Raw genomic sequence first — 18,885 nt, forward strand, 5'->3', positions numbered from 1 at the left:
ATCTGTCAATCCCTGAGAGCTACAAGCGCATTTATAAAGAATGGAGCTCCAAAACTGATCATCAGATTACTACTGCTACTCTTTTCCTTATGTTGACCAACTAAAAATTTGGGCATTTTAAATTGAATCGAAAATTCTGTTAATATATTCATATCATCTTATCCTAATCTATAATAGTAAGATAAAGAGTTTGTGTGTGTCTCTCTTATAACTTCAGAACAGTTTGTTCTACCATCCTGAAATTTGGATAACTGCTGCAATGGGCAAATTTAGCTCCCCATCCTCAAATTCGTTTGAAATTTTCAATTAGTTCGTTCGGTTGAGCTGAATTAAAATTTAATTTTTTTTTTCTTTGGGGTAGAACTCACCATTGATAAAAATGAGACTGCAGACGATTTTCTTTCTTTCAAATATTTTACAGTGTTATTTTCTAGCTTGTAGCTCTCATTAAAAAAAGGTAGTGTTTTGAAAATTGTTTTAATATTTAATTATTTTTTATTCGTTATATCAGATAAACTCAATGATCAGGAATAACATGATAGCAGTGGCGGATTACGTCATCAAATAAATTAGTATTTCTAAAGTTCGAAACTACGTGTTTATTTTGTTTCCAGTTATGCTTTTAAATCATGAATCAGTAAAACTACATAATTTAAAATCAACAGTTATTGAAATAAAAAATAATTAAAAAGACGTGTATTGAAAAGTAAAATTTTTACAGGAACAGTATAATTCATGTAGGAGAAACGAACGAAAAAAACACCGTACTCTTGATGCTTGTTTAAGTTTGTTATTAGGCAATAGTTGTGTTCTAGAAAGTAAAATTAATGAAGAAAAAGTAGTTATTCCTTAGGGTAACCATGAAAAACCTTCGCTCTGTTGTTGACTCCAATGAGGCTCGTTTAATTTTGGTAATAGGCACAAATAAAAAATAAAAAAACTCCTAAAATGAAAATTTAATAGAGAAATAATACTAATTCAATTAAAAGAAATGTAATCAAATTATTATAGACGCCAATGTGGTTTAATAAATTTTGATAATAATTACCAATTGAAATGAAAAAAATATATACTATGTACTATAAAAACAAAAGTATACTACGTAAATATACTATGTGAAATGAAAAAAAAATATACATATAAAGCAAAATTTATAGAGAAATTATACTAAATCGTTCCAAAAAAAACGTAAAAAATTGCTGTATTAACGCTATTGATTGTTAATTAGTTTTGGTGATAATTAATATTTGGAATTAAAAATAAGTTATGTTAAATGGAGAAATGGTTCTAATCCGTTAAAGAGAAGCGTAAAAATTGCCTAACTATTATTAAGTTCAACGATGCTTAATTAATTTTGATAATAAGTGCTGACAAAAATAAAAGCTATATACTAAGTATTATGAAGCAAAATTAATAGAAAACGGCTCTAATTCACTTAGGATAAATGTAAAAATTGCTATATTATTATTGACGCCTATGATGCTTCATTAATTTTGGTAATAGTCACTACTGGTATTATGATAATTGCTGCAGTTTTAAGAGGTACTAAATCTACATACATGTGTACAACATATTATATTAGTATATTTGATGCCTATTGAAAATATATCAATACTGTATATACTAGAAATACTGGAGATACTGTGAAAAGAAGAATTTTTTTTATCCTTCTAAAGGGATATACTGGAGAAAATCGCGTGATTCTGATTGTAAATTTTAACTATCCCTAGTTGACCTCCAGAATCATACCAAATGATTTCGAATGTAGTTAATCTTTGTTTTGACGAGATGAATTACTAAAAACGTGTTTACGAAAAACGTCAATCCAATAGCATAACGCCAACGGGAAGGTCAAAATATACAGGGTAACAAAAAAGTATAGAGATCACTTTTGTGGCTATCGACCACTAAAGTTTTAAAACCTTTTTACATATACAGCTTACTGATCTAAAGCTCTGCTATTAAACTTTCAATTGCAATACTATTTCATAAAATCACAAAACTGCCTTTGAAGAAATTTGACTTAAAGCTAATTGGTCAAGTACAAGCATTTTTAGAACTTCGATGGAGCCACAGGATTATACAAACCCATTTTAAAAAGAAAGGTATTGCGATTTCACTCAGCCATATCAGTCGCATCAAGAATTCAAAACTCGGATCGATGCAAAATAATGCAAAACCAAAAAGAAGTGGACGGCCAAGCAAATTGAAGAAATCAGATTTGCAGAAGCTTAATAAGATGACATCAAAACCGGATCCACCAACACAGGCAAGCATGGCTAAAGCTCTTAACGTGAGTCAGCAAGCTTTAAGCTATCAACTAAAACAGAAGTTGAAGAAAAAATGCCATAAAAAATCTAAATGTCATCATTTAAGTGAGAGATTGGTGCAGATTAGGAGACAACGTTCATGACCCCTCTACAAGCTTCTCCGTAAGGACAGATGGCGAAAGTTCATTACAACTGATGAAGCTTGGATCTATCTATCTGATACCAATGCTAAATCTAAAGTTCAATATCTTAGTCGCGGGCAGAACAGGCGAGACTTGACACCATCAACCACGGTGCCTCATCCCAAATGCGTAATGGTTTGGCATATCCGCTCATGGTGTGACCAAACCTTGGTTTCTGAAACCTGGGACCAAAATAAATTCTGAGTATTATATACAGAAGATATTAAAGCCCTTAAGAATGATTACTACAGATTGTACCCTAATGGTGGTGCTGTGTTCCATCAGGACTCTGCTTTGCTAAGGTCACCCAGAAATTCCTAACAGATCAACAAGTGCAATTCCTGAGACCAGAACAATGGATTCCAAACAGTCCTGATGCTGCACCATGCGACTATTTCCTATGGGGACATCTGAAAAACAAACTGAATAAGCGAAGAATTTCTACATTGAGAGACCTTCAAAGAGCTATTAGAGAAGAGGTGAGGAAAATCCCCCAGGAAATCATTTTTCAGGCTTTAAAATCCTGGACGAAGCGTTGTAGACAAATCTATTCTGCCGGAGGTCGACATATTGAGAAGCATCGCTGAATTTATGTAATAAATTTTGGAAATATAAACATTCAAAAATGATCCCTATATTTTTTTGTTACCCTGTAATTATAAATTTTAAAAAATTGATTTATTTTAACTTTATTAAAAGTTTCGGTATATGTCTTTCAGTTTTGGGAATTATTTCGTAATGTTTTTCATTACTGATGAATGTCTACTTTTTTTCACATTCAAATTTTTAGAAGAAATTATTATTTCTAAAACGATCAAGTTTTAATGACTAATGTAATATTCTGCAGTATTCGAAAGTTATTCTGGTATTTTTCCTTACATTATTTCTTTCTTTTTTTCCCCTCTCCTTAAGTACATAATTCTAAATTGGCATTACTAGCTTGATATTGTAGTTTCTGCAATAGATAGTTACAGCAAACCCTGTCAGTAATGAAAGTAATTTATTTCAATTCGACAAAATATTTAGTCCAGTTTTGGTTTCGAAACAGTCCCAGTATTAACAGTTTTAAATCAGCATAAATTCGAATAAAAAAATATTAATAGTATCAATTTTTATTTTAGTCTATTTTTTCAACATTACTTAGCGTAAAATGAATTTTTGATAAAGCAAAGGGGGAGGGGGGATAGTAATAAAAGTATACTTAATTGCACTGGTCTTTTTTTAAAAAATCTGAAAAGGGTTCGAGTCGCATAGCATTTCAATTAACGGTCAAATCTACTAGTTTTGCTGAAGTTCATTATAATTACTGGCACTTGTCTTTTTTTCTGCTCAAAGAAAGGAGCTCACCGTATGAATTGACGGTCATTTTTCCGCAATTTACGGAAATTTCTTGGAGTGTGGGTTTTGATGTTTTCTCTTCAAAGAACACGATAAAAAATTAATTTTAAAATTCTATACAACTTTTCTCTATCTATCATACAAATTATTCAAGCATAAAAGTTCGAAACTAAATATTAGAAAACGATATCGGAAATAGATTTGCTGGTTAAATATGTGTTCTTTTTCTTACTTTGAAATTTTTTTAATAACAAAAGACTTACCAGAACATTAGTATTGGTTACGCATTATATTTCAGCAACAGTCTAGGAGATGCGCAGAAAAATATGAGTAGAGTTCGTTGTCTTTAAATGTATGTTCGGAAAAATTATTTTTAAATCCTTTACTTCGAAATGAAAATAAATATTGCTAAGATTGTGTGTTTTGAGCATTATATATTCTCTCTTTATTTATTATATTCTTTTAATTTTCTTTGGTGGTGGTATTCTATCTCTAATCTCCCTATTCTTTTCTTTTTTTCTTTCCTTCTTTTCGTCACCTTGAAGCCCCCCATCATTCCCAAAGTGAGTTACGAAGGAGATACGAGAAATTTCGAAGAATATCCAGAAAAAGATGAGAACTCCCGCAATTCCCTCAACCAGGAAGAGTCAAACCATGACAGCACTTTCTTCGATGACTTCTAACATCGTCTTCTGTGTTCTTCATAACCGTTGTACATAGTCATGAAAAAAATGAACAAAAAAAAACTCTTTGGTGACGTCACTTTCACTTGTGATAATAATAAATTATTTCTTTCTTCCATTTTTCGTCATCTTTTATCTTCAAAATCATGACTCACATTTAATTCAAACTTTTGATTCGTGGGATTTTGATCCATGCCCTTGGCAGAGCGCATGCTTACCAGGTTCGAACCTGAGCGTTGGCTAGTCGATACAAATCCTGCTCCTGGTTCGAGCAGATCACAATGCTGACGTGTAATATCCTCAGTGGTAGTCGAATCATGAGTTAGAATCCCCTTACCGTCAAGCTAACCGTGAAAGTATTTTGTGGTTTTTCATCTCCATATAATGCAAAATCCCCACCGAGGCTTGTTTGCTATAAACTATCAAATCATCATAAAGGAGTTTCTGTTTAGTTTCAATATGTTGCCAATTGAATGTATATAAACTTTTGTTTAATGAAACTTCTATTTATAACTTTTGAAATAAATTACTAAGTAGTAGAAGTGAAGTAAAATTATTTACACGTTTAGGTTACAAATATTAAAGCAGAGAAAAGATGGAAACTATATCTAATTCTTTTTAAAAATTTTTGAAATAAGTTATTAGGTAGTAGAAGTGAAGTCAAAATTATTAAGACATTATAGGTTACAAATATCAAAGCTGAGAAAAGACATTATCCAAAAAAATTGAATTGGAAAAGGATTAAAAACATCAAAGCAGGTTTCGCTTCCCAAATGAAATGTAAAGTGTCCTCTCAATTTTCTTCCAACAGTATAACTCTTTTTGACGTGTTTAATATCAACCTTCTCAATAGTAATTTTGTATTTCATAACCGGCGATGAACAGTCGACCCAATTTTATAGGTTTACGACTACTAATGTTCAACTCCGTAGCCTTGTAATTTTGAACCCAATCCAGAAGACAAGGGAATTCCTAGATCGAGTATTGGGAGAAATTTGCCTTCTTGATGGAGCTAACCCGCATTTGCGTTACATAGAGAGGAGAACCACGAGAACCTCTCACGGTTAGCCTGACAGCAAGGGGACTCTAACCCATGATCCGTCTACCACTGAGGATATTTTACGTCAGCACTGTGGTCGGTGCAAGCCGGATGCGGAATTTGTATCGAATGGGATTCGAACCCGGTTCACCGCATTGGAAGTCGAACGCCCTATCCCCTGAGCCATCGCGGCTATCTCAATAGTAATTCATCAGACTTTGATAACGCTTTTTGTTTGTTTTTTTTCCTCACCTAAATACTTTTCTTAACGGACGGCACTGAACTTATCGTTCGTCGCCATTTAAGATGCCGTTTGCGTTGCCTTGTGAGCACCATGTGACCAAGGTCACGGATGCGAGCAACATTACCCACGCCACACTACCACATATACATATCACATGTTCATAGGGTGAGCTACAATCACACACAACACAAGACTACTCATAAAGAGAAACATCCATGCCATGAGATGGATTCGAACCCGCAGCCAGGCACGTTAACCGCTCAGCCACCTGACCGAGCGGTTAACGTTTAAATACTAATAATATAAAACTCTTATAATCATATAATTTTCAAATTTTTTTTTTTTTTTTTGATTTAAGGCGAAGTTTTTTTAATTATTTGTTAAAGGTGGTGGTGGCAAAACACACTGTATACTCAATACATATGCTTTTTAGTTCGGTTTCTGAATATTCTACTTTTCAAACTTTTTTAACTGACCAGAATCTATTTATTTATTAGTAAGACGCACATTTTGACATTTGAATGCGTTTGAATTTTCGGACTTTTTTGCTCTTTAAAAACATTTTCTTATAGTTTTTTAGGGAATAGTTTGAGAATATAAAATGTTTTATTTTACTGTTAGGGCATTTCTTATCTTTAGAATTTTTTTGTAACTTTTCATTCTTACATCTTTTACGCATTTTAGCTTTCACATGTTATTACTTACCGTTTACTAATTAAATCACTGCGATTTTTCAATTATTTGACGCATCATTAAATCTATTATGGCTAAAAAGGTACACAACACAATATTTTTTTTTTCATTTTTCAACTTCATTGAATTTAATTAAGACTTTACTAAAAATCATACCTCACTTTTTATCTCAATACATGTTTTAGTACAGTCATATACGTAACATGATTTTTTTTTTTTAAAATAGATTATGTTTTCCGATTGAAACTCTTGTTTAATTGTTAGGGAATATTATATTTATTTTAAGGGCAGTTTCTGGATATTTTAGGTCACCAAAATCTAGCCTCTATCTTGTTATGTTGAAAAATTAAATTGTAAGGCTGTTCCCTGAAGTTGGGGAACTCCGTTCAAGGAATTAAAACTTCTAAGAAAACCATAGATCTAAACACTACCCCATTGCCCTATATCCGTAATAGAGGTAATACTACCCTTATTCAAATGGCAGGCGTTAATAGCCGCTTCCCCATTATCCAAACCTGTTATGCCTCAGCTATTTCTAGCCAAATCTCGGGAATATTGATGGGAAAACCCGTTAATCCATTTATGTCCTTAAACTACTCCGGCAGCAGCAGCATCTACATTTACAGCCAATCATTTCGCCAAAGTCATTCCGATACGCCAATGTTATGAAGACGGTGACGACCCGTTGCATAATGAGTTTTAGGAAGTTCGAAATAGCTTTTAGAATATTCCCCTTTAACTTGAATTTCGCGCAGTCGGTACTCAAATAAATGAACTCTGAAATGCTACACATTGATTTGGACAGAAATTAGAGTTCTAATGGGTTGGCCGCGTGGGTCAAATGGTTATTTCCGTATTTGATTTGAAAATCAATATTATCTCCCTTGAATCTGTTAAATGTCTGCTAATTTGTTGAAACAAGTTGTCCCTATCTGTTGCTCATTAACTCTTTCATTTTATTATTGCTTGGGTGGAACAGCCGATCTTTCTTTTTTTCGGATTTGCAACTATTACAGCTTAACTCAGAACCTTGTAGTTTTGAACTCAACCTATAAGACAGGGAAACTATAGGATGGAGCATTGGGACAAACCAAGAAAGCCTCCCACGGTTAGCTCAACAACAATTGGATTCTAACCTATGATCTGTTTAACGCTGAGGATATTTTCCATCAGCTCTATAATCGGTGCTAGCCGGGAGAAGATGTCGTGTCAAACAACCATCACTGGGATTTGAAACTAGGTCACTTCATTGTAAGGCAAGATCTCCCTCACATGAGTCTGGATCAAGCATTTTATTTAATTTTATTTTATAACCGGCAGTGAACAGCCGACATACCGCGTTTGCAACTCTCAATGTTCAACTCCGTAGCCTTGTAATTTTAAACCCAATCCAGAAGACTAGGGAACTCCTGAATCAAGAGTCGGGATAAAGCAACCTTTGGAAAGGACTTTTTAATGGAACTTACCCGCATAAGCGTCACATGGACAGTAAAAACCTCCCATATTATTCCGTCAGCAAGGGGATTGTAACCCATGATCCGTCTGCCACTAAAGATATTTAAAGTCAACACTGTGGTTTGTGCTAGCCGGGACCAAATTTCGTATCGAACAGTCAACGATGAGATCCGTTGGTCACGAAATTGTGACGCCTTTACAAGGGCGCCGGCAGAATAATATAAAAGGAGGTGCAACCCTTTAACAAACTACCCCCCCCCCCAAAAAAAAAATAATAATAATAAATTGAAATATTCTGTTATTAGACTTTGTTTTGTTAGTACATATACTTTCATCTGCTAATTTTTTTCAAGATACATTTCTTCATTGCTAACAAGATATTTAAAAAAAAAGTACGAATTTCTTGTACTTGCAAATTTTACCACGAGAAACTGTATTGATGGAGCATAGCTACTGCCTTTGAAACACAAATAACTACAAACAGTAGTTTCGTATACTAACTTGTTTGTGCACGCTTAAGATTGGTATTTGTTGTGTTGATATTTATTGAGTTTTAGAAAATATATATATATATATATATACTATGTATGAAGATCAGTTCTTACCGTATTTAATCACTGAAGCTACAACGTGGTACGAAATGTGGTGGAATAGAGAAAATTCTTAGGAATCCCTCGAATACATCGATTTAGTAATTGAGGCCACACCGTTTTATAAAGCTGTAGCGTAGGCAATCAAAATTGGCCTAACTCTTCCAGCTACTACTTGCATTATTGAACGCACTTTTAGTACAATGCGAAGCATCAAAACATGGAATCGGTCTACAATGTCTCACGAGAAATTAAGTAGTTTGTGCATGCTCAATGTGCATAAGAAAAGAATCAACGATGACTCAGAATTCATTGAAAAAGTTATAAACAGATTTGGGCAGCAAACATAACGATTACAATTCTTGTTTGATTAAACAATTTTTTAATTGTTATGTAGTAATAATTACTTGATTATTTGTTTTTGAATAAAAATATTTTTAATAAAAAAAATTTTGTAGCAAGATTGTTTTTCTGTATCTCTTTAATTGTTTAAAAAAAAGCCAGGGGGTGTAAGTGTACCTCCTGCCGGCGCCCTTGCTCCTTAACCTCCATGACGCCCACAGTAAGATGTTTTCGCTTACCATAGAGCACTTTTCCTTAAATTCAATTACCTATTTAACTTACCTGATTCAATTTAACTGCATTTAAAGAAAAATCAGCTTTGTAGTTACGAGAAGAAGAAAATGTCGGTCTGGGGCATCTAATGTATTTTGCGTTAAGACTTTTTTAATAATTGTTTATGATACATAGATTTGGGATACAGATTATGCACGGTGCGTGAAAGAAAAGAAAAAAGAAACTTAACATCTGAATATTTAGCACTAGGGGGCTAACCCTCCTGTTCGCTGCAGCTCACCAACCCTGATTAACCCTGATAATTGCTTTATAATTGCCGCAATTGCCTGATAATTGCCACAATTATTGCTGTTTCTTGGCATAAAATAGTTTAAATTATTCAACTAAAAATATATGCACTAAAAAGAACACATGTGCCTCCACTTCCCACGTTCAAATATTTCCCTTATGGTGCTATTAAGATCTGTAAATGAACATAAATCATTTTTCAAGCAATCATTTTTTGAAATAATATTTAAAATTAAAAGTATGTTGTTGTTACAAATTGGGTGAGTTCACAACTGTAATTTAATATTTTCGCTGGTTAAAATATATTTGAGGGTGCCCCTTGGCGAAATTGGCGACTTATGTTTGGTGCCATTCCTGTTTGCGCAGAACACTGTGGTAACAGGAATGGCGGCCAAAACTTTATAAAATTGTAATGAAGCAAAATTAATTAACACAATAAGATGAATTTTGAATCGAAACAAAAATTAATGGAATAAGCACAGAAAGAAAAGAAAAAGAAAAAAACTCACTTCTTCGTTAAGCTTGAATATCCTCAGATTTAGGTGCACAGAATTCTCTAATAGCAGTTAGATACTGTCTAAATTTATCATGAATAGAATCTGTGTACCTGCATCGCCACATAAATTCGACGAAATACGAATCGAAAATGGCGTCCGTGGTACCGGACAGGCGGTGACATTTTCTTTATAGTCCCTTTTTATGACTGCCCACATACCTTCGATCTTATTGACCAGAAGCAAAAGTAACCTTACCAGCCGGTATCCAACGTAGAGCTAACGGTATCCAACGTAGAGTAACCTATTAGAATCACGATTGGGTTTCAACATCGCCCAACTTGGCGATCAACCGCGATCACAACTTGGCGAGAATCAAGGGGCACCCTCAAATATAGTACCCTTTTCGCTTAGCAAACGGACGGATGTATTTGAAATAAAATTTTTGTATTCATCATAATGTAATTTGCACCAAAAAATAATTGTAAAACGGTAAATAAGATCAGACATCAATCTTAAATAACTTTATCCTAAAATGTGACGTAGAATTACATTATTCTAATAATAATAATAAAAGCAATCCTCCTAAGCTCCTTATTTAGAAATGAAACAAAATCAAAAACGTAATAATAACAGTGCAGGTAAATTCAAACCTTTATGAGTATTGAGTATAGTGAAGTGCGGCGTGCTTTCTGCTTTCGCTTATAGCACTGCGTTTCAATAGGTAAGGCTTAATTTAGCCTATCAAGATTTATTTGAGCTCTGAGGCTCTTCTTCAAATGCAACATGCTACCCTAAACCTTTATGTTAGGGAAACTAAAATATTTATAGGAAAACAATAACTTTATGACTTATATTAATTTTATGCTGGTGACAACCATACCATAATGAAAATTAATGAGGGTAAACTGGATCCTACCACTTGATTTTCCAGCCAATAAAAATGTATTGACAACCATGGAAAACTGCGACACCATCATTAGATTCTTATGTTTAGTAAGATAGTGGTTAGATTTTTCAGGTTAAACGATGTAATGCTGCTGTTTCGGAGAATAGATTTAAAATGTGATTTTTAAATTTATGTTGACGAATTTTAAGTTACGATTTAAAATATATTTTTTCCGACGCATTTAGATTCTTGACCCTCAACATATGGGGGGGGGCCTTTTTTTCCTTCTTCGGAGACGTCTAAATTATGACTTCACTTATTAGGCGCTTTTCATGTTCCTTCGAGCTGTCAATGTTATTTCTATTTCAAGCCTCGGTTTTTATTTTATCGCAAAATTTTTCCTCGATGTTCAAATGCAATTTCGTCTAGAGTTTTTTTTTTAAAGTTTATAATAAAAATTTTTAGAATTAATTAATACAATCCAAGCTATAATGTTGTGGTAAGGCGAAGTTTACTTTCATATTTTCAGTGTAAAAACTAGATCTAAACTTTTACACAACTTCACCCAAAATTTTGCAAGTGAGATTGGATTCGCTACGGGGAAAAATCATAATTCTCAAAACGGTGGGATCACTGAAAACCCAGAAGAAATAGAAAACAGAAGACCAAACGTAAAATAGACAAAGAGAAATAAATACAACTTATAAAATAAAATTTACCAAAATTTGCCAGAATAGTTTTAACTTTTACAGCGCGTTTTACTTTTTATGAAACATAATCAAATACTTAACTTTTTTGAATTTAATTCATTTTACATAAAACTTATTTCTGAAAAATTGTGTTAAGTAAGAAATATAGTGAAAGAATTGAAATCCATGTGAAAGAATCTTTGTGTAAAAATATAGAATGCATCACTTAAGAGAATTGATACTTGACGAGCTAGGCTTACTCGAAATAGAATGGAAAGAACATTTGCTAACGTAAACAAATGCCACGTTTCAACAGCCAATCAGGATCGAGATCACAACGTCACTTGCAGGTACCCCATTGTTTTTAACATGATTGCTACGGGTCCTATAAATTCATATTAGAGGCAGTAAATTTTTGTTGTTGGAATTTAAATTTTTAAAACTCCCTTTATCCTTCAGAGTTCTGAATACTAAAACAGTACTTGGAAAGTTATAACTGTAATATATACACTTCCCCATATTGTTTATGCATGGCGTATAAATAAGTAAGGAAAACTAAATACGAATTCTTTAGTTGTTAAATTTGGGTCGAACATTTAAAATGCCCATTTTGAGCTTTGTCTATTTTCTTAAACAAGTTTTTTAAACTGTGTCCATTATTTAATAACACGCATTTCGAGCTGAATCCAGAATATGACAAAATGTTTATAGATCGTTTAATAAATAATTTCAAGATCTGTGAATCATACTAAATAACATCTCTCGGTCAAGGTTTGTGAAATTAATTTTTTTTGCCCAATATATTTGATTAACACAAGGTGGGGTATCACTGGTAGGTCGATCATCTAAAGATCTATAGCTAAAGAAAAACTGGATACTGCTGCTACAAAGAACCGATTTATCAGGATGTAATTGAGATTATAAATAAGGAAAAAAAATATTTCTTCCCGACTTAAATACACGGGAAGAAACAGCGCGGACAATAAATAAAACTCTTAGTAACTTTTAAACTTTATCTAATTATAATAATATTATCATTTATCAAGTTAATAATAGTAAGCTTCTAAACTTTAACTAATTATAATATTATTATTATTTATCAAACTAATAATAACTTTTAGGCTTTAATTATAATTTATCAAGTTAATAATAACTTTTAAACTTTAACAGGGTGCGTAGCCAAATTATTCAACAAAAAATAAGCACCTTTTAAGAACTTTTCATTCACTCAAAAAATATCTTTAAGCACTTTAAAAAAATATCATCAATTAGCCAAGGTTCGAAAGTTTTTGACAATTGACTGTTTTATCTTGTTTTAACCGCCATGTCGAAAAAAAAACTTTGGCATTGTTTTTGGCAATTGTCAAAAATCAAGAAATTTTGAATAGGGTAAAACGAACGGCGTTTTCATACACTTCGGACTGACAATACGCCGAAATATATTGGGGTTGAATTTTTTGTGAAAACGTTGAATAAAACAATGTGAACTGCGTCGTTTTGCATAATTCAAAGTGAAAATCAGCATAGTAAAGGAAAAATCTCATTTAGAAAAAGGGAAAATTAACCACTTTTTAAAAACACCCAATGAAAAAAGCACCTTTAAGGGCTTTTAAAAAAAGAAAATCGAAAATAAGCACCTTTAAGCACTTTTTAAAAACGCTACGCACCCTGTTTATCTAAATACAATATTATTATAATTTATCAAGTTGATATTAACTTTTAAACTTTAACTAATTATAATACTATTATAGTTTATCAAGTTAATAATAACTTTTTTTAAAAGAAAAATATACAAATGATACATTTCAATTATTATTCTAGCTCTTTTATTTTTTGTCAAAAAAAGTACCTTTGAATCTCTGTTCATTGTTTTGCAATTGTATTTTAGACACCACTCATTCCCAAAGTGAGCCACCCAGGTGATACTCGTTATTTCGATACTTACCAGGAAAAGAAAACTATAACATCTTCTCCAATTAAAGACAGAGATTTAAATCTCTTCAAAGATTTCTGATCCAGTAAGTAAAACACACTTTGATTAAAAATTGTGCTATTTTTTTAGAGTTATTTTGAAAATAGAGCGTTTTGATTTGAAAATCAGAAAATACTATTTTTTTATTTGGGGCAGCGGGTAGTTATTTATTTATCAGTTAACCACCTCTCCAGACTTTTACACCTGGCGCTTTTTGTTTGTTCTGTGCGGCAATGTATACTACTGCCTATGCCAATATCTCTTCCAAACTTAGAAATCTGTATACAGCTGTGCAATAACTAAGGATCAATTACTCCATGTCTTTCTCGACAGTCCCGCAGTGAACAGATCGTTAAGACACGGTTCCCAGCAGATCACCGAAGTCAAGCATCACTGGCTGCGGTCAGTGTGCTGGTGGGTGACCACTTGGATCAGTCTATGTAGGGCTGTATTGGTCCTCGTTAAACTGTTCTACCGTAAAGTGCTCGACTTCGCGTGCAGCTCGTTGGGCTACCGAAGCGGGGGCGCCATCCCCTCTGCAGAGGATCAAAATTGTGATGGCATGTCTTCGGATCATCCTCAGGGATGTTTCCCAGACCGTCGCCAATAGCCCATTGTGCAGCTCTAACACGACGTAACTGAACTACAACTTTCTCCTCGACAATGAAATCTTGACGAGCTGCGATGACTCACGGGATAGAGCGTTCGCTTTCCAATGCGGCGAGCCGGGTTCGAATCCCAGTCGATACGAATTCCGCATCCGGCTTGCAGCGACCACAGAGCTGACGTGAAATATCCTCAGTGGTAGACGGATCGTGGGTTAGAGTCCCCTTGCCGTGAGGCTAACCATGGGGTTCTCGTGGTCTTCCTCTCCATGTAACGCAAATGCGGGTTAGCTCCATCAAAAACTCCTCCACGAAGGCAAATTTCTCCCAATACTCGATCCAGGAGTTCCCTTGTCTTCTGTATTGAGTTCAAAATTACATTCGTAGTCCCATAAAATTGGGTCGGTCGGCTATTCAACGACGGTTATTAAATTAAAATAAAATCTTGACACAGAGTATCAATCTTATGTTTCTCGTATTACAAATGTTGCTCGCTCTGAATGCATAAAATAACTTCGAACTATCCACTATGTATATGTCACGTCATCTATTACCGTTCAGTCTAAATAAATATTTAAAATAACTTTCATTTTGAATAACAATATAGTGCGCAAAAAAAAATCACCCCGATTAACTCTTGATCTAATGATCGGATCCTCAGGTATTAGGATTCAATCTTAATGGTTTAAGAGGTTAACCTCAAAATGCTAAATAGTTGTTGCAGACAAATTTGAACGTAACAAAGTCGTTCAAGAAAACTTATTTTCGCTGAATGAACTCTTTTTTTTCAACGGATTCGAATTTTTAACCATAAAAATAAAGGAATCGCCGAAATCTGAGTAATAGGGTCCTAAGAGCTTGGCAAGCCAAAATTTGAACCAGTTTACGTTAATTTTATTTTTTAAGTATTTCACTATAACTCGAGAACTTTTTAAGCTGATCGGGAGAAAAAAATTCACACAGTTATAACATTCGTTTACACAAAGACAAAATTCCAAATCAAAAAAAATAATTTTTTTTAATAATTATTTGTTGTTTTATTAAAAAACAGTCAAAAATGTTAAATTGCATTTATAACTCAAAAAGCAAAATTTAAAGGAAAGCGGTCGAAAAGTTCCAGATAAAACGAATTTGAAAGTCGAATATTTAAAATTTGGTTTCTCACGAACTATTTTATTCAAATTTTGCTTTTTGACAAACAAAATTACATTCTTTAAAATGGTGTTAAAATTTCGAAACCTTTACAATTTAAAAAATTTTCCTCCTTTATTATAAAAAATTTTAAAAAATACAAATAGTTATTGAAAATAATATATGAGATTGTTTTTGAATAAACGAATTTTTTAATACTGTGAAAACATTTTCGAAATATGCTAAAAGAGAAAGTATCATAAAGGGATATAAACTATGGATAGCTCTCCTGAACAAATCACTGGTACCAGATTTCCCAGATTGCGACTATCCCCTATATTTCGAATGTCAGAAATTCGAATCCGTCACAAATAAAGGATGTTTTTCACGGAAAATACAATTTTTGTGTCTGAACTCAAAACTTAAAGTATCATCTGCACTAATTAAATAGCATATTTGAGGTCACAACTGTGAACCATTGAGTCCTAGTACGTGAAAATCCGATCAAAAGATTTAAAGTTATTCAAGGAGATTTATTTTTCCGCGCACTGTACATTAAAAGTGATGATTCGGCAATGAACTTGAACATTTGTAATTGATTTGATGTGATGTTATAGTAATTGGCTTTCATATAAATGGATGGTATGGATGCATTTTACGCCATTAACATTTAAAATGTTTTTGTAATACTTTAAAACATTCGTTTTATGTGTTACATATCTCTTTATCGTCATGTTTCTGAATGAGAAGTTTTAATATGGATTGCCCAAAAGTGTACACTGCATTAAGTAAAAAAGTGAACACCTTGAATAACTTTTAATCTAATTATCATATTTTCATGCACAGGGACTCAATCTTAATGGTTTAGAAACTAACCATAATATGCTAATTATTTAGCGCAAGCAATATTTCAAGTTACAAAATAAGACAAAAAAATGCACCTTTTTTTGTTTACGGATTTGGATTCTAGACCAGTGTTTCCCCAAGTGTGGCACGCGTACCCCCAGGCTAACAATTTAGCGGGGGTAAGCGTTCTTATGCGAAATATCTTGCAACAAACGAAAATTTCAAAATTTTTTATTTGAAAACAAATCTAGCCATGAAAATTTACGATTACGTGTTTTTCTATTGGTTATTTTTTGCAGAGTTAACAGTTAATAATTAATGGTGTCAACCGTCAGTTGTTATTTTTAACTTTTGTGCAATTTTTTCATAGTAAGAAATACATTCATTTTTTTATTAGTGGTACACAGCGTTACGAAAAATTTAGAAAGGGTACACAGAAGTCATAAGTTTAGGAAACACTGTTCTAGACCATCAAAATATGGGGAGTAACCGCAATCTGGAAAATAGGGTCATAGTAATTTAGACAGGAAAGCTGTTGAACCCTTAATGCACTTCTTGCACATATCAGATATCTCCGGACCTAATAAATTAATGCAAATAAATAACTTTTATGCATTATTATAAAAACGACAGATAATTGTGTGTTTAAAAAAAAAAACAGTTTTATAATTATTTATTAATGGTCGTAAAATAGTTGTATACGAGAAATGGTTGAGATTTTCCGATCGCCAACTCTGTTGAGCTAACTCCTTCAGAACTCCACTCTCTCCACAAAAGTAATTTACTTTCAACTAAGCGGCTCCAACCAGTTCATAGCTGGTACACTGCAAAGGTCTCTTTAATCAGAGGCCCCAGGACTAGGACAGGGCAAAATTCAGAAGCAGTCACTTGAAATTTCAGAATGGTAAAAAGATTTTTTTCTCCTTGCTCCCTTCCCACTAGTCCTGCTCACCTTCTGAATTGTTTAGGAGCCTCCTGGAGGCAGCTATTGGTTGAGCAGCAGAAGATTTTCGATGTTCTCTTTTGAACCTGGTGTAGGCTTTCCTACACCAGGGGGATGAGTAACAACAACAACATAAGGTATACAACAAATTAATCAATAACAAAATTCTAAATTTGAAAGAAACCTGCCGAACAACTCGAAAACTAAACATTTACTTTAAAATCGTGAAATACGCAATGAGTGAAATATGAAATAAGTGAATTTCAAACTTTAAACTGGAAACACATTTTTCAGCATGTGGCTACCCTCCCCCATATTTTGACCCTCAAAAATACAAATCCGTTGGGGGAAAAAAAAGACTATTCAGGTAAAGTACAATTTTGTAATGAACTAATTAGCATATTTAAGATAAGGCTTACGAGCCATTAAAATTGAGTACTAGTACGTGAAAATCCGATCGTTAGATCAAAAATTAATCAGATTGTTTGCTTTTTTATTTTGTGCATTGTACATTTCAATATATAAAGTAGAAAATAGTTTATATATTTTTAAAAAAGCTGGCAAGCTGTGTCATTAAATTTATTACAGTAGAACCTCAATGAACCAAGGTTTCTGTAAACCGGGTCGGCAACGAAGTCTGAGTTTTTTTTCTGAAAGAGCCCTGAAAAGACCACACTATATTCTTAACTAAAAAAACTAAACTCAGCGGCACGACAGCCCTAGAGGGCCAAGGCCTAATGTGCCCATCTCAGTTTTCTTGACTTTGGGCTCTGGGGTGCAGGAGCAGACGTTTCGGTCAGGTGGTCAGCCGAACGCAGAGCCCCCAGTGTTTAGTTCCCAAGCATGCTTGGTACTCATTTATCGACCCACTGAAGGGATGAAAGGCTGAGTTAAACTTGCCCGGCCCGAGGATCGAACCAGGGACCTGTGGCACGACAGCGTCAAGCGCTACTGCTCAGCCACCGGGCATCACACTATATACACAGTTTCTATTAACTGAGATTTCTGATACCGAGGTACAAGCGTTCCTAATTAGCTCGGATAATCGAGACTCTATTGAACTAACGTTATGGATAATCACATATTGTTTAGTATAACTACTTCACCTTAGGCCTCGATACAATACAATACAATCTGATACAATAGTATTCAATTATCTTAAATCTTATTTAAGTTTTTTCTCTTTTCTAGTAACTGAGTAAAGGAGAGATGGAAACTTGTATACTAATAGCAACCAGCTAAATGTGCAATAAAATATAGATAGATTATTTATGTGATGTACAGATCAGATCAAAAATTATTCTGAACAAATATAAATCTTATTGTGAAATATTTTAAGATATTTAATAAAAACTTTTTTATCATAAGACTTGTTTTTTTTTTCATTGATATAACTCTATAAAAATCAATGCAAACATATTGATTGAAATTCTCAATATCCAAATCAATCAGGAAAAAAAAACAAGAAAAATTATAAGGCTAAAAATTATAATATATCTACAGTGCTTTTAAATATCTAAACTGACCTAGTGAAGATAACAGTGCCTCCTATATTTTTCTAGCAAAGCAACTATACACCAGAAACAAATAGTCACTGTTTTTTTTTTTTTTAATTGTGGAATATAGATTCAACAGTTTATGAGCATACTATTTATCGATGAAGAAAAAGAAAAATACATTTATAGATTGTCATAATGTTGAACAAATTGTGATTCCTATGGTGTAATCTAATTTTATATCGAAACAAAATCAATTTTTCTCAAGGGTAATGTAAAAACAAATAAATAAATAAAAATTTCATCCAAGTTGGAAAAAAAATGTCTGTTTTATGAACGTCAAAGATTTAGAAACCTATAAAACTTTTTACAAAATATTCTATTGGTTTGAATAAAGAATTTATACCAGTTTACAATACAAATATGAGCAATTAAAAAAAAAATATTTAAGTATTTATAAGC

General features: G+C 33.1%; 1 protein-coding gene across 2 annotated transcripts in view; it reads left to right on the forward strand.

The window, feature by feature from the left end:
* LOC107451496 (cAMP-dependent protein kinase catalytic subunit 3) overlaps positions 1-18,294 on the forward strand; it is a 73,060-nt gene extending 54,766 nt beyond the window's left edge. Inside the window, exons 8-9 of one of the 2 annotated variants that reach the window (XM_043049042.3) lie at positions 13,319-13,448; positions 18,119-18,294. In XM_043049042.3, coding sequence (XP_042904976.1) covers positions 13,319-13,444 — 126 coding nt within the window. In that variant the 3' untranslated portion in view covers positions 13,445-13,448; positions 18,119-18,294. Of the gene's footprint in view, positions 1-4,335; positions 4,592-13,318; positions 13,449-18,118 lie in introns of those variants that run through there. The other variant, XM_043049041.3, reaches the window with a different exon arrangement.
* The last annotated feature ends 591 nt before the right edge of the window (positions 18,295-18,885 follow it).

Source organism: Parasteatoda tepidariorum, chromosome 6 (assembly GCF_982258835.1).
Source record: "Parasteatoda tepidariorum strain Cologne lab strain chromosome 6, Ptep-v5.0, whole genome shotgun sequence".
In the NCBI taxonomy this organism is placed as follows: Eukaryota; Metazoa; Arthropoda; class Arachnida; order Araneae; family Theridiidae; genus Parasteatoda; species Parasteatoda tepidariorum.